The sequence below is a fragment of the Cervus elaphus genome, chromosome 10, assembly GCF_910594005.1.
Source record: "Cervus elaphus chromosome 10, mCerEla1.1, whole genome shotgun sequence".
NCBI classification, from domain to species: Eukaryota; Metazoa; Chordata; class Mammalia; order Artiodactyla; family Cervidae; genus Cervus; species Cervus elaphus.
The window spans coordinates 54,721,114-54,737,206 of record NC_057824.1 but is presented as its reverse complement, the minus strand read 5'-3'; the positions used below and the strand labels follow the sequence as shown (position 1 = coordinate 54,737,206).

Below are 16,093 nucleotides of genomic sequence, written 5' to 3'. Positions count from 1 at the left end.
GCTCAGGGCTGGTGCATCACCCTTGACTCAACGACCGTGAAGCCGACAGCCTTGTCCTGACTTGAGACTGGCCTGGTCCTTGGGGCCTGGAAACAACGCGCGGACCAGAGCGAGCCCCCGTGAAGCCAGGAGGCCCTCGGAACAAATACAGACCCCGGGGCCTTGCGCGACTTCCTGAGTGGGGACCAGAGCCCGGCCCTGGGGCGGGGGCGGTGGTCTGCGTGGTTGAAGCTCAGGAGTGGCTCCGCCGGGTTTCCCGGTCTGGAGACCGTCGCTCCAGCCGCCCCCTCCAGCCCGAGTGCCCGCGCCGACGCCCGCCTGTCCGAGCACTCCTCAGGTGACGGGGAGCTCAGTCTCACACAGCGGTCCATTCCTTTTCAAAACACTTTAAAATCTGTTGTAAAATATTTAAGCTGTCTCAAATATTTAAGAAATCTCTAATAAATATTTCACTAATTATAAAATATTTAACGCCACCCGAGGTATGAAGAATGATAGTGTGAGTGCCTGAAAGGGCTCCTCTCCAGCGTGAAAGTAACCCGGTCCCCTGCCGCGTCCGGGGACACCCTGGAGGGGACAGAGGGCATTCCGGTGCCCCGCCACCCCCACCCCCGAGGCCACAGCCCCCGTGCAGCCCTCTCGGACCCTGCCCCCGTCCGGCTTTCCTCCTGAGGCTCTGGTGGTGGTAGAACACGCAGAACGTGAAGTCACCGTCGCAGCGTGCAGGCCGGGGGCCCTGAGCATGTTCGTGCCGCGCGCTGTCACCCCACAGACACCCGCCGTCACCCCTGGGACCCATCCTGCCCGCCTCCATCTGAAGCTAAGTCCTTCTCCACGTTCTGTGCTGACGATCCTCCTGCAGGCTTTTGCTTGCGCTCTTTATGAGCCCCTCGTGACACACGGGGGGTTTTGGAGCCTCAGGTCTGCATCCCCCGTTGTGGGCGACTGCGCCCCACCTCTGGGGCTTGTGTGAGTGGCGTCCTGCGTGTGTGCGGCTGGGCGTGGGCGTGCAGAGCACCGAGTGATGGGATCGGGGTGTGAGGTCAGCTTAGGGATGAGCCATCCTGTGGTCTGCGTCGTTCTCGCAGACTCTGACCTGAGCACAGCTGCTGTGCCCTGCGCCTGTGAGGTACTGAGTGAGCGCCTTGTGCTCAGTAAGTACTGAGTGAGCCAGCGAGCAACTGCGGAAGAGGTCTGTCCCCGCGACGGAGCGGGGAGTCTCCAAGGCTGCCCGCCAGGGTGTCCCCTCCACCTCAGTGGCCGAGGCGTGCAGCCGTGGTCTTCCTCCCTGGAGCAGTGGGGATGATGGAGACAAGGCCTTTTAACCTGGTGGGGGGATCTCCTTAGGCTCAAGGCCAGGTAACGGGCTGAGTCTTCCCTATGCCTCTTGCGACCTTCCAGCAGTGACCAAAGGCCTCAGGGCGGCCGTGGGCTGCCCTGGCTCCTCCTGGCGGGAGGCTCTGGCCGTGTCCGCGTGCCCTGCCTCTAGCCCCTGGACTTGAGAGGGCCATGGGTGACCTCTCCCCCTGTCCGTGGGGTCTGCGCTCAGTCCTCCCCACGCTTGGCCGTCGGCAGGAAGCAGCACCCCTCTGCCCGGTCCTCCATGAGCTGGAGGGGCGGGGCAGACTCAGGTGCCAAGCGCCCTGGCCTCCGCCATCTGCACGCCCAGCCCCACGCGGAGGGCCAGGCTCACCTCTGGGCACAGCGTGGGTGGGAACGGGAGACCCCGCGCCTGCCCGAGCATCTCTGTGAGCAGCGGTGTCTCCCAGTCCCGGTCTTGCCCCTGCAGCCGTAGGGATGTTTGCTGTGTTAGGGGTTGACGTTTTCATAGATTGCCGAGGACTGACAGAGCCGGCCGGGGGCAGAGGGGCAGCTCTGTCTGCCGCGGACCCTCACACCAGACGCCACCCGCCTCGATCCCTAGCTTCTCCACACATGCCAGGAGCCGCTGTCAGCTGGCGGCTCTTCCCAGACCGGACGCATCCCTGGCGGCCTGGCTGAGGGCCGTGCCCAGGAAGGACACGGCTTCCTTCCATGGGTGCTGTCGCCAGAGTGGAGTCGGGCCCCCTGCTTCAAGGGGTGCGGAGAGACCCCCTGGGGCTGGGGGGCGGTCAGCTCCCAGGGCAGGGAGGTCTAGGGACACCGTCTGCTGTAAGGGCCGCGCCTCGCCTCCCCCATGAATCGCGATTTCCCCTCAGTCACGGGGCGGGCTGAGAGGGCTTGTGCCTTCCTCTTGCTGGTGTCTCTGGGCCCATGTGACATCCATCTGTCCTCACGGATGGCGCAGAGGCCCGCTAGGGTGTGACCCTGACCTCACCGAGGGGCTGGGTCTCCCTCCCAGGCCCCTGCGCAGCCCTCCCCGCACCGCCCTGGGCCCCTGGAGGCCAGGGCAGGACTTCCCCGAGCGAGGCGCCAGTCCTGAAGTTTCTCAGCTGAGGTCTCCCTGCTGCTCACCTGCGCTGAGCAGACCTGACTCCTGCAAACCCGGAATGCACAGAAGACAGGTCAGGTGACGCTTCCCGTGACGAGACGGCCGTGCACCCTGCAAACGGGCCTGTGGGACTTCTCTGCGCGGCTCTCCGGGGCGGCTGGGCTCACAGAACCAGGAGGCTGGAGTGAGATGGGCCCCAGACCGCAAACTGTGAAGATGGCCCCGGAGAGAAGCCCCACAGGGATGTCACCCATGAACAGTAGATCAATAATCCTCGGTAAGTCACAGGCAAATTCAATTCCACAGAATATCAGGCAGAGACTCTGCCATGATTATGTAGGATTTATTGAAAGAATTCAAAGATGGCTTAATAGTAGAGAGAGCTATGAATGTGATACATAGTGCTAGCAGGTAAGTCATAATGCCGTGGGAATGAATGACAAGAGGCCTGTGATGAAACCCAGCACCAGTGTTTTAAAGTAACCGCTGAAAACGGAGCCAGAGGGGGAACTTCTTGCCACAGTGAAGCGTCTGCGTCTCAGTTCCACAGCCAGTGTCACCCAGGTGACCGAGACTCGAGTCCAACTCAGAAACTTCTATTAAAAAATACCCAGCAGTGTGCCCTTTATCATTGTCCAGATATTCTTGATGTAGCAATAAGACATGAAACAGAATTAAATGGGATACGAGAAAGAATTGGAATTATTTGCAGACAATGTTATTTGAGAGCTTAGAAACCCAAGAGAACCAAGTGAAAAAATATGAGAACTTGGCGGAGGTGCTGGGCTGAGCAGAACGCAGACGTACACGGATCAATAATTTTCTTCTGTACCAGCGGCACCTGGTTGGGTAACATAATGAAGTAAACAGTTCCCAGTCACAGTGGCAACAAAGAAACCCTCCCCGAATCCCTAGGAACGCGTTTACAAGAAAAAAGTAGGATTATTAGGAAGAACTCTAAAGTTTTCCTGAGAGATGCCGGGGGAAACAGCAGTAGTGTCGTGAGCCACGCTGGAACACCGTCAACCTGGAGGCTCTGCCAGAATCAATTTACGGGTTCGTGCAGCCCCGTCCGGACCTTGGTGGCGTGTTCTGAAGGGTGGGATGAGATGGTTCTAAAAGGTTTACCTCGAAGAGTGTGCACAGGATTCTCCCCCTCTGCACGCGGAAGCTGCTGACAGGCGCAGTGATTTATGTTGTTTTTGGCTGAGCCTGGCTGACGCGTGCCGTGTTGTGTGGGTCTTTGCCGCAGAGCAGCGATTCACGTACACGAGTGTGTGCGTCTGTGTCTTCCCTTCCGCCGTGGTTTATCACACAGTGTGGGCGCGTCCCAGCTGGCACAGGAGGACCTTGCATTTGCCCGTCCTGTGGATCGGTGCCCGGCCCGAGGCTGCCCGCGAGGAGCTGGCCACGCAGCAGGGGCTGGGCACACGAGCCCACGGAGCTCCATCTGCCGCGCGCGGGGCCGCGTGAACCGTCACCACCACCCCGCCCCGCCCGTGGAAAACTGTCCACCCGCGAAGCCGGTCGCTGGGCCACAGCGCGTGGACCGCCGCGCGCTGCGTGTGGCTTGCGTCCGCTCCCCCGACTCCTGCTCCAGGCCCCCCGCCAGCCCGCCTCGGCAGCCGCTCGCCTGTCTGTCCGCTGAGCCTGTTTCACGAACGCTCAGCGGCGTCTCGGGCTCGCGGGCACAGGTGAGGGCTGTCACGCGGCGTCCGTCCTTCCGCCGGGCGCCGCCCGTGTCGCTGCAGACGGCGTTCCCTCCTCCTCCTGTGGTTGAGCAGGACTGCGTTGTGCACGTGTACTCCGTCTTTATCCTCTCCTCTCTGACGGGCGTTTAGGCTGTCCCCACGTCTTGCCTGTTGTGAACACTGGTGCAGTGAACACTGGGGTCTCTGTCTGAACTAGTTTTTCTCTGCATACACCCCCAGGAGCGGGATCGCACGGTAGTTCCGGGTTTCGTTTTTTGAAGAACCTCCAGACTGTTCTCCATAGTGAATGCACCCCGTTTGCATCCTCACCAACCGTGTAGGAGGGTTCCCTTCCCTCCACACCTGTCACTTGTAGACTTTGATGATGGCCGTTCTGACCAGTGGAGAAAGTGATTTAAACAGTGTGTGCACGTGTGGGAACAGGAGTCCCCAGAGGCCACCTCAGAGAGTGACCTCGGGACAGCTCACTGCGCAAATGGGGGTAATCTGCAAATGAAAGGGGCCCCACAAGAACTCCTCCGGGAGAGAGGAGAGTGGGGGGCGTCCCGGGGCGAGTGGCATGTCCTCTGGTGATGGGGGCTCCCATGGGCTCAGAGCATTGCCCGCTCTGTGCCGGGCAGACACAGGGACCTGGCCCTGCTGGCCACGGGCTTTCTGCCTGGGATCTGACAGGTGGGGAGACGGGGGATCTGGTCCTGGTGGTGTGGGGTCATGGTGGGGCAAGCCCCAGCAACTTTGGGCATTACCCAGGGGAGACCCCAGCCCCAGCCCGGAGTCTGAATGGAGGACGCTTGGCTGCGGAGGGTTGGGGTGGGCGGAGGGGTGTTCCAGGCAGAGGAGACAGTGTTTTGGGGAAAGTGTGAGATGAATTGGTCACCGCCTCGTAGGTCAACAGGAAGGGTGCGGGGGGTGGGTAGGGCCTGATCGGCTGTGGGGGAGGGGGACGGGCTTGAGCAGCCCCCCGGGATGGGGGCTGAGTCCTGACGCCCCCACTGTGCCTGCAGTGGGGGAAGGGCGGGTGAGGTTTGACCCTTCTGTGTGCCCGAGTCCTTCTCTGCTGCAGGCAAGTTGCATGGACGGATGCAGAGGTAGGGATGCTCAGACAGGTGGGTGTCTGGTCCCAGGAGGGCCCGCGGTCCCCACGGGCGGAGCAGCCCAGCAAGAACCATGCCGTGTCTGTGGTGATGCACGCACGCACGTGAGCACAGGTGTCTGTGGTCACACACGCATGTGAGCCGAGTGTGTCTGATGACGCACGCACATGAGCATCTGTCGTGACACGCACATGAACGTGTGACGCACGCATGTGAGCCGAGTGTGTCTGTGGTGACGCACGAGTGTGTGCACTGGCCCAGGCCTGGCTGTGGGTGGCGTCCCCTCTGGAAGCTGCGGCCACGGGTGCAATGAGACCAGGCAGCTTCCAGGTTTGTTTTCTAAGCTCAGACCCGGCGGGGCCGGTGGCCGCTCGGAGTGGGGCTGGAGCACGGGCCTGATGTGTCTGGGGGGTTTCTTGGCGTGTGCGGGGCAGCTGATGGCGGGAGCCTCCTGGAAGGACGCGGCCTCTGGGGACTCGGTGGCGCAGGTTGCAGGGAAACGCGTCCTCAGACGCCCGTCCGCCGGCTCCCTGGGAGCAGCCTGGGTTGCCGGGCGGTGTGAACAGCTCTTGCGATTCCCACATGGACCCCCTGCTGCCGAGCGCCGTGCGGACCTGTGCTGGCTGCCGAGACTAGCCTGGGCTCTGCAGACGCGTCCTGATTGTGACGCTGCACATGCTCTTAGACCGACTTTATTTCCCATACTAATTTAGCATTTGAGGGCTAATTGTTCATTTATAACCTCTGCTCCAAAACCGTGCCCCAAATCTTTAAAACGATTAATCGTGGCCAGGAAGGATGCTCTGATGAATAATCACAGCCCAGCAAAGTGAGGCAGGGCCCGCGTGTGCAGAGGTGTGACTGCGTGAACAGGGTCCTGGGGCCGCGGAGCACAGGGGGCCCTGGGCCCTCCCCACGGCTTGAGTGGCAGCCCTGCCCCCTGCCAGGCTGGGCTCAGGGCTCAGGGCATTGGAAGGGCCCTGGTTCAGGGTCCACCAGCAGGAGCAGAAGAGACGATCTCAGCGTCCAGGCTCGGACCGGCCAGCCCTCAGAACGAGAGATTCGGGTCCGACTGAAGACAGAACTTCCTGGCGCCAGGGCCCTGGGGCTGTGAGCGGAACAGGGCCTGGCGGGCACCCCCACCCTTCCCTGGAGAGGGTCTTGCGTCAGCCCCCCCTCCGGAGGCCATCCAGCTACCATCGCCTACGTCCTGCCAGCACCAAGCAGGAAACCATTGCAAAGTGATTTCTCCCTCCAACGATGCCGTACATCATGTTTTTTAATTTAAAAAGATGCCCAGTGGAAGCATAACAGACCATGAAATGTTTGGGTCCCTAATTAACTCCTGAGCCTCCTGAGTGGGGGCCTGGCGGGGCGGGGGGTGATGGAGCGGGTGAGGGGGGAGTGGGCAGGACTCCAGCCCCCAGCCTCCTGCTCAGGCACCTCCCCCGTCCCCTGGAGCCGCCGCCCTCCCTGGGCCCCGGGGACCCTCACACAGTGGCGGAGCGCGCTGTGCTCCTGCCCCCGCTCTGGGAGGGCCCGCGCCCCTGCGCCGACGCCTTTCCTGCCCTGAGCCCGCGCCCCTGCGTCCAGTTGTGTGACGCTGACACCTGCCTCCCCGCAGACGGGAGAAGCGGGCTGCTACACAGTAGGCACTTGACGCGTGCAGGGTCCTGGAGGAAGGAAGAGGGCACGCCTGCACATGGGCTGGGCGCCAAGCCTCCGAGCCGGCAGGGTGAGGCCTGAGGGCGCCTGGCCCGCACCGGCTCCATCCCTGAGGACGGAGGGCAGGGGTGAGCCCGTCCCCCCGGAGGACGAGGCCGCGGGCAGCCGAGGTCAGGGGCTCACGGACCCAACCCGTGGCCAGCTCCTGAGGCGCCAGCCCCGCTGAGTCAGCGCCGCTGGGCCACCCGCGCCAGTCTCCGTGGGCACCCAGGGGGGCAGGGGGCGGGCGGCTCGCTGACACGCTGCCCAGGGCTCCTCCCTGTCTGCAGGCGGGCAGCTGCAGGGAGACCAGGGCGCAGAGAGCACCCCACGCTGCACCCCACGCGGGACGCCTCCGGTCACACACAGAGGAGCCAGCAGGCTCAGCGAGGCCGGGTGACCGCCCAGGGTCACAGCCGGAGCGCGGCGGGGCCAGCGTGCCAGTCCCAGCCTGGGAACCTGTGGTCGCTGCTGGCTCGGCGCCCTTTCTCGCGGGCAGGCCCCATGGCTGGTCTGGGTCACGCTGTCTGCCTCGTGCCCCCCACGACCCGTCTCTCTGCGGCAGCGCCAGGCTGCGGAGACCAGCAGACGTCAGCTGTAAACGTGATCTGTCGGCAGAGCCCGGGCACGGCAGGTGGCCGTGGGTACGTGACTCCCGCGCCTGGGCCTCAGCCTGCGCGGCCCTCCGGAGGCGTCAAGTCCTCGCCTCTCGGGCGGCGGGCTCCTTGGCCAGCCCGGCCCTTGTCCGCACCCCGTGTCTTATAAACAGGTGCTTCTGTCCCCGCACAGCGCCCGTGATTATGCAAATCCAGTCATAAGAAGTTTAAAAGCCTGGAACCGCCACATTTCTTCACTTCATTAGCAGCGACCCAGGCTGTAGTGCTGACGTGAAGGAGCAAACGCAATGCCGGGCTCGGCTCAGCGACCCCGCCGGGCCTCCTCGGGGACGGGGCTCTGGGGGGCCTGCTGTCCCTTCTCCCCTGGGCCCGGAGGGCGTGGTGGCCGTGCCGTCCCCTCACCTGCAGGACCGTGGTGAGGCCTGCGGGCCCGACGGCCGTGACGGTGACTCGTGCCGGGGGCTGTGTCCTCCTGGGCACAGGACGGGCACGTCACACACGCGCTCCTGGCCGTGCCGGGACTCAGGCCAGGGTGGCCCTCGGGCGTAGGGGCAGCTCCCGCTGGCCCCGTGAACAGAGCAGCTTGTGCTGTGAGCTGGGCGCCCCTCCCCCATGTCTCAGATGAGGAAACAGCGCACCTGCCCGGCCAGGCGCCCCCCACGCGCTGGGCACAGCGCTGGGCCTGGCGCGTCATGGCGGGGTCTGGATGCTTCCCTCTGGAGTTCACATCCCGGCCAGGGAGGACATTCATCTAAAAAATGAATCAAGAGGACAAGGAGCCCGTCAGGAGACAGTGGCGGGCAGAGAGGAAGGGGTGACGGACAGTCAGGAGCTGGTTCAGAGGGGAGGCCGCTGGCCTGGGGTTCCCCCGCCCCGAGAGGAGGGGCCTCTTCTGATGAGCAGCAGGACACGCCCTCTGGCGGAGCGGTTGTGCTGGGGCCGCTGGAGGGCAGAGGTGCTGGGCAGGCCCTGGCAGGTCCGTGTGGGGCGCCTGGGTCTTGCTCCCCTTGCAGCCTGGGGAAGGGTGGCTGGCCTTCGGGGTGGGGACGGCGGGGTCCCGTGAGGCTCTCCCGGTCCCTGGGCTGTTGGGAGGTGGAGTGTGGGTGCCAGCAGACCGCAAGGGGCAGTGGGCTTCATCGCCACAAGGGAAGGGGCTGGCTTGGCCTGGGGGGTGCACAGTGGGCGTGGCGGGAAGCGGGGATTGCGGCTGGGAGTGGTGTGGGCACTGCAGTCGTGGGCCTGGGCGCATGCGGCCCGGAGGGGGGACCTGAGGACAGAACTTGGTTCCTGCACAAGGAGCGCGGGCCAGGATGTGCCCCATCGGGAGTCTGAGCTTGAAGGGAAGCAGCTGTGTCTGAGTCTGGGGCCCAGGGCAGGGAGGGCAGCAGGTCAAGTACACGGAGGAGCACTGTGACTGCTGGGGGGGAGAGAGCACCAGGGGGGCTGGGGGACAGTGAGGGGTCAGGGCGGGGGGCGGGGCCACCGGGGCTGCCTCCTGCAAGGACAGGGAGGCGCCCCTCTGAGCAGCAGGTGGCCTGGGAGGCGGAGGCCGGACGCTGCCTGGAGGGTCGGGGAGGCATGGAACCGCTGACAGCCCTGGGAAGGAAGGCAGGGGAGGGGGTGCGGCCTGAGGCTGTCCAGTCCTGCTGTCTCCCTGAGGAAGGTTCTAGAACGTGTCCAACAGCATCACTGCCCAGCCGCGTTGCTAGCACCCCGCCCCACCTGAGACCGTGGCCATCTTGTCGGGCGAGGCGCGGGTAGCCCTCTGCCCTGGTGCGGTCGGCGGGCGCTGCGAGGGGCCGGGGTGGGAGGTGGGCCCACGTCAGAGGTGCAGGGGACATGGGGACCCCGGAGAGGCCGAGGGCCGGCCGGGCAGGGTGAGGCCCCTGCTCCACCCGGGCCGGGTCCTGAGTCAAGGGTGCAGGGCGGGACAGGTCTCTTGGACCCTTGGGCCCGGGGTATGCGCAGAGACATGGGGCGCCCAGGGGGCAGGGGGTGAGTGGGCGGGGGGGCTTGGTGGAACTTTCTGAACCTTCCCAGGTGGACGACCAGCTGTTTCCCGAGGTGCCCCGTCCGCGGGGCTCCCAGGCCCTGGGGGTGGGGTCCGCCCTCCCCCGCCTGCTGAGGTTCAGGATGACGATGCACACGGTGCCCAAGGGGCCCCCCGGGGACGAGGCACCGCTGTCCGCTGCTCACAGGCGACCTTGGCCGCAGCCCTCTGCCCCCGCCCCCTGCCCATGTGCGCGGGCAGCGCTCTGGGGTCCCTCGGAGGCCGCAGTCACGGGGCAGAGGCAGCGCTTGCATGCGGCGGGGGCACGGCCTGCAGATGCCGCCCACACTCTCACCGAGGCGCCGCCTCCCCAGCCTGGCTCCCGCTCAGCCGAGGCTCTGGGGGCGGGGGGCTCAGGGGCTCAGGGTGGCTGGACCAGTCATGCCTCCTTGTCACACCTGCCCGCGTGATGGGCGGCCTCCGGGCAGGGGTGCCCGCGGGGCGAGCCTGGTCCCCAGCACAGTTCTTAGACTCTCACAGCCAGGGCAGGAGGCGGTGCGCCCGCCCGGCTGGATCCCAGCTGCCGGCACGCCCTCGGGTGCTGGGGTGAGGCTGCGTCCACCTCCAGGCACGCAGGTCCCAGCGTGTGTGTGCGTGCACACACACACGGCCACCGCACGCCCAGGTGTGCCGAGCATGGGGGTGGCACAGGCTGGGCAGCCCTGAGATAAGGGTTCTTTAGGCCTGTAATCCTCCTTAACTTGACTTTGGGTTATTTTGAGCAAGAGATTAAAAGTGATTATGATCAGGCCGCACCTCCTAGCTGGGCCCGGGGAGCCTGGCGCTCCCGCCCACACCTGCTGCCTGGGCACAGACCCTGCTGCCCGGCCCACTCTGGGCCTCTGGCCACCAGTGCAGCCCCCATCTCAGCATCGGGACGATGGGGCAGGTGCGCGGGGGTGGGTTCCAGGTGGCGGCGACGGCCCCGGGATGCCCCACGGGGTATAGATTTCACATCACGGGACGACCACACGGGGACCTGGGGCTGCTCCCTGAGGGAGGGGGACCCAGCCACCCCCAGGCCGCCCCTCTCCCAGTTGCTTCTGGTTGGGCCCAGAGAGGCCCCGAGCTTTCCTGGGGGTCGCATGGCAGCACTGGGCCATGCCAGGACCTTCTCCCGTCCCCACCCCTGCTGACCCTTCCCCTCGCTTTAAATCAGAAAGGCTCTTCTGCAGGAGCAAGCTCAGAACTGTTCTTGATGAAGTTTCTGAAGGGAGAGAAACCATTATTTTTTTCTCCTGATTTAAACCCGCCTCAGTGCGGACTAGTTGCAAACGTCAATATCAGTGAAATACAGTCAGCTGGCTGCCTGCCAGGCCACAGAGCGGTTACAGAGGCCGCTGTAAATCCAAACAGTAACAAGCAAACACACCCCCATCCTTCGGTCCTGAGGGAGAAATATGAGGGGCAGAGGGGAGTCCCGGGGAGCAGGACCAACCCAGCGGCCGTCCGGCCACATCTCCCCGTACACGCGGGCTCCGTGGGGTGGGGGTGAGCGTGCGGTTGGGAGGGCCTGCTCTAGAGAAGCTCAGGGGTTGGGGGAGCAGACAGCAAGGTGTTCACAGCCGAGACCCAGGGCTGGGGGGGCGGTCAGGCGGGAGGCATCAGGGCCACAGCGGTGTCTTCAGCTGAGCCGGGGGGCACTCTCCTCCCAGTTCTTACTACCGGGACCCGACTCGGTGGTGACAGCCTCGGGGTCCACGGTTTGTTGGAGGAAGCAGGCCCAGAGTGCAGCGTCCTCACCTCCCCTGACAGGAGCTCAGGACCCAGGGCGGGGCTCAGAGCCACCCTCCCCGGCACCTGTCACCCCCGTCACTCCTGGCTGAGTGACGGCAGCCTCGCTCCTGGCGTGCCCACCTGTCCAGCTTGGCGCTGGATTCCCACGTGTCAAGGCGTCTGCAGAGGAAGAGGCGGCGGACGCCTGCCCCGGGTCAGGGAACAGCCCCGCTGAGCCCCCCGGGGCCCCTTCCTCATCACTGACACCCTGGACGCGCCTCCACGTCCCGTGGGCTGGGTGCAGGCCTGCACCGGACCTGCGCCCATGGGGAGGCCTGCTGACCCGTCCCCCCTTTCGTCTCCCGCAGGACCGGCTGGACCGATGGGGAAGCAGGCCGTGGCCCCGGCCGGACGCGGGTGGACCGAGCGAGGCGGCCGGCCGTGAGGGAGGCGCTCCCCTCGCAGTGCGGGCCATGCGCCCGGGACGCCGCTGAGCAGGCGGGCGCCCTCCCCTCCCGCGCACCCCGCGCCCCAGGCAGGCTGAGCGGGCGGCCCCCGCGGGCGGGTCCCGATGGCCGCGTGCGGGCGGGGGGCTCCGTGGCTGTGGGCCTGCGTGGCGGCCGCCCTGCTACAGGCGGGCGGGCTGGCACACGGCGACTGCTGGCTCATCGAGGGCGACAAGGGCTTCGTGTGGCTGGCCATCTGCAGCCAGAACCAGCCGCCCTACGAGGCCATCCCGCAGCAGATCAACAGCACCATCGTGGACCTGCGGCTCAACGAGAACCGCATCCGCAGCGTGCAGTACGCGGCGCTCAGCCGCTTCGGCAACCTCACGTACCTCAACCTCACCAAGAACGAGATCGGCTACATCGAGGACGGCGCCTTCTCGGGCCAGTTCAACCTGCAGGTGCTGCAGCTCGGCTACAACCGGCTGCGCAACCTGACGGAGGGCGTGCTGCGCGGCCTGGGCAAGCTGGAGTACCTGTACCTGCAGGCCAACCTCATCGAGGCGGTGGCGCCCGGCGCCTTCTGGGAGTGCCCCAACATCGTCAACGTGGACCTGTCCATGAACCGCATCCAGCGCCTGCACAGCGCCACCTTCGCGGGGCTGGCGCGGCTCTCCGTGTGCGAGCTCTACAGCAACCCCTTCTACTGCTCCTGCGAGCTGCTGGGCTTCCTGCGCTGGCTGGCGGCCTTCGCCAACGCCACGCAGGCCCACGACCGCGTGCAGTGCGAGTCCCCGCCCCTCTACTCCGGCTACTTCCTGCTGGGCCAGGGCCGCCACGGCCAGCGCAGCATCCTGGGCAAGCTGCAGTCCGTGTGCACCGACAGCCCGTACGCGGCAGAGACGCGCCCCGTGCCCGGCCGCCCCCCGCCCGGCCGCTCCCCCCCCACCGCCCCCAGCGCCGCCCGCGGAGCCCAGCGAGGCCCCCTGCGCCGACGACGAGTGCTTCTCCGGCGACGGCACCACGCCGCTGGTGGCCCTGCCCACGCTGGGCCCGCAGGCCGAGGCCCGCCCGCTCATCAAGGTCAAGCAGCTGACCCAGAACTCGGCCACCATCACGGTGCAGCTGCCCAGCCCGTTCACCCGCATGTACACGCTGGAGCACTTCAACAACAGCAAGTCGTCCACCGTGTCCAGGCTGACGCGGGCCCGGGAGGAGATCCGCCTGACCAACCTGCACGCACTCACCAACTACACCTACTGCGTGGTGTCCAGCAGCTCGGGTCTGCACCACAACCACACCTGCCTCACCATCTGCCTGCCGCAGCCGCCCAGCCCGCCGGGGCCCGTGCCCAGCCCCTCCACAGCCACCCACTACATCATGACCGTCCTGGGCTGCCTCTTCGGCATGGTGCTGGTGCTGGGCGCCGTTTACTACTGCCTGCGGCGGCGAAGGCGGCGGGAGGGCAAGCAGAAGCAGGCGGCCGCGGCGGCCGGGAGCCTCAAGAAGACCATCATCGAGCTCAAGTACGGGCCCGAGCTGGAGGCGCCCGGCCTGGCGCCGCTGTCCCAGGGCCCGCTGCTGGGCCCCGAGGCGGTGACGCGCATCCCGTACCTGCCCGCTGGCCCCGGCGAGGTGGAGCAGTACCAGCTGGCGGAGGGCGGCGGGACGCCCAAGGGTAGCAAGGGCGGCTACATGGAGGTGCGCGCAGCAGAGCAGGTGGAGCGCAGGGACGGGGACCCAGGCCGGTCGGGCCCCGACAGCCAGAGCTCGGTGGCCGAGATCTCCACCATCGCCAAGGAGGTGGACAAGGTCAACCAGATCATCAACAACTGCATCGATGCCCTCAAGGCCGAGTCCACCTCCTTCCAGGGCAGCAAGCCGGGGGCCGTGTCCACGGCCGAGCCGCTGGCCGGCAAGCGTGGCTTCCTGGCGCCCACCTACCAGGACGCCTGCGGCCTGCAGCGGCACCACAGCCTGGAGGCCGCCCCCGGGGCCCCACGGGCCAGCTCCTCCTCCAGTGGCTCCGCCCGCAGCCCGCGGCCCTACCGCGCCGAGCCCACCGCGCTGCACGAGGCCAAGTACATCGAGAAGGGCTCGCCCGCGGCCGAGGCCATCCTCACCGTGACGCCTGCAGCCGCTGTGCTGCGGGCTGAGCCCGAGAAGGGCCGGCAGTACGGGGAGCACCGGCACTCGTACCCCGGGCCCCACCCCGCCGAGCCCCCCGCGCCGCCCGCGCCCCCTGAGAGCCTGGGCTGCCGCAAGGCCTCCATCCTGGAGCCGCTGACGCGGCCGCGGCCCCGCGACCTGGCCTACGCGCCGCTGTCGCCGCAGTACCACCACCTGAGCTACGCCTCCAGCCCCGAGTATGCCTGCCGCGCCTCCCGCAGCCTCTGGGGCCGCTTCAGACTGAGCCGGCGGCGGCACCGGGACGCCGGGGAGTGCGTGGCGGCCGGCCACGCGCTGCGGAGGAAGGTGCAGTTCGCCAAGGACGAGGACCTGCACGACATCCTGGACTACTGGAAGGGCGTGTCGGCGCAGCACAAGTCCTGAGCCGGCCCGCGCGGGCGCGCCCGGGCCGCAGAGCGCACGAGGCCACCGCAGCATCCGTAACCCAGAGACTCACGGCGCACGCGCGCGCGCGCACAGAGACCGCAACTGCTGAAGCCCCGGGCTTTGGGGCCAAGTGGGGAGGGGCGCCGGCAGGCCGAACGGGAGGGGCGCGTGGCTGAGCGCGTGCACCTGCCCTGAGACGTTTCCACCGGTGGGAGGGGCCCGTCCACACACACACACACACGCGCGCGTGCGCACACACTGTGCACACACACAAGGGACTTCCGAAAACTGTGTCTTAGGGATGGGGGGCGGGGGGGATTTTTTTCATTATCTTTTGATTCTTCTCTGCCTTCTTTCTCTCTCCCTCTCTTTTTTTTTAAAGTTCTCTTTAAAAGACGTAAAACGCTGGACGTGGAGGGGTATGGCCGCCTGGCCCTGCGTGACTCCTCTGTCCATGGCTTTCTGCGGACTCTATTTAGTCCGTCTCTTTTGTCGCCGCCACCGGCCGGGGCGCCGGGGCAGAGCGAACGCAGGCGGCCTCCGGCATGGTCCCGGAGCCCCGCGGGACTCGGGGGCAGGAGGGCTGTGCCTGCAGATGGCGGGGTGGCGGGGGCCGGCAGTGTGCGTTCCAGCCCTGCCCCCACTATACACTGTCCTCCTGTTGTATAGAGAAATATTTCTATATTTGCAATGTTTGCTGTAAAATGAGAAAGAAAAAAAAAAAGACTATGTCTACTAAAAAAAAATAATTCTGCAAAGGAAAAAAATTCCAACACTTGTTTGCAGTGGTTTTTCCTCTGGGACTTGGGGCAAGGTGTGCAGTGTGAGTGACCTCTGTTTAGGGGCAGGTGAGGCCCTTGGGAGACGGGGCAGCCAGCCCTGGTCTGGGGCGTGGCTTTGAGAGGCGGTGTGGACGAGGCAGAAAGGGTTGAGGGCGCCGGGCACGGGTGGGTAGGTGTGTGTCCGACCCTGCATGTGGCTGGCAGGGTTCGGTGGGAGTGGGGTGAGCTGAAGAGGGCTGGGGCCCCTCCGAAGCCGCTGGACACACAGCTGCAGGGCGGGAGCCCCGAGATCTGGCTGCTGCAGGCCCCTGGAGCCCCTAGCCCCGAGCTGGCCCCTTGGCCCTGCAGCCCCGAAGACCCGCCTCGGCCCCGAATCTGGCAGGAGAGGTGTGAGTGTGTTTATGAACACCAGACTCTAAAGCCTCCACGGAAGCCTGGACCCCAACCTCCAGCTGGCACCAGGTCCGTCCAGGTGGCCGGCTGCCTGCTGCCAAGGTCACAGGTGCCCCGGGAGCCAGAGCAAGGCTTGGAGGATGAGACGCCATCTGGGAGCCTTGTGCACCGCTGGCCGCGTGGGGGGCCCTGCGCCCACCCCATCCTCGGCCCACGGTGGGGGTGGAGCCCCCAGGGACAGCGGACCCCGCTGCGGGATGCGTCAAGCCTTCCAACCTCGCTCTGCCTGCAGGGGCCCGGGCCTTGCCCTCTTCCTAGGCCCGCCCCGCCCCCGCCACCCAGGGCGGACCCACTCGCTCTGCTTCTGACAAAGACGCCTCAAGCACGGAGGCGGTGGGAGCCTCGGAGACACCAGGCGAGGAGGGGAAAGGCAGGGCGGAGTGGCGGGGCTGGGAGCAGTCTGGGTCAGCCGCGCTCCTTGCACGCCCCGAGGACAGGCCGCTCAGTCCCCTCCTCCGTGACTGCCTCACTCAGGGCACCCTGCAGGGCCCAACGCTGGGACAGGGCTGGTCTGTCCGTCCTGGCCTCTGCA

General features: G+C 66.1%; 1 protein-coding gene across 1 annotated transcript in view; it reads left to right on the top strand.

Annotated features, from left to right (window-relative positions):
- ELFN1 (extracellular leucine rich repeat and fibronectin type III domain containing 1) overlaps positions 1-15,205 on the top strand; it is a 57,716-nt gene extending 42,511 nt beyond the window's left edge. Inside the window, 2 exon segments of the mRNA XM_043915451.1 lie at positions 11,693-12,717; positions 12,719-15,205. Of these exon segments, the coding sequence (XP_043771386.1) occupies positions 11,896-12,717; positions 12,719-14,323 (2,427 nt within the window). The 5' untranslated portion in view covers positions 11,693-11,895 and the 3' untranslated portion in view covers positions 14,324-15,205.
- Positions 15,206-16,093: the final 888 nt, after the last annotated feature.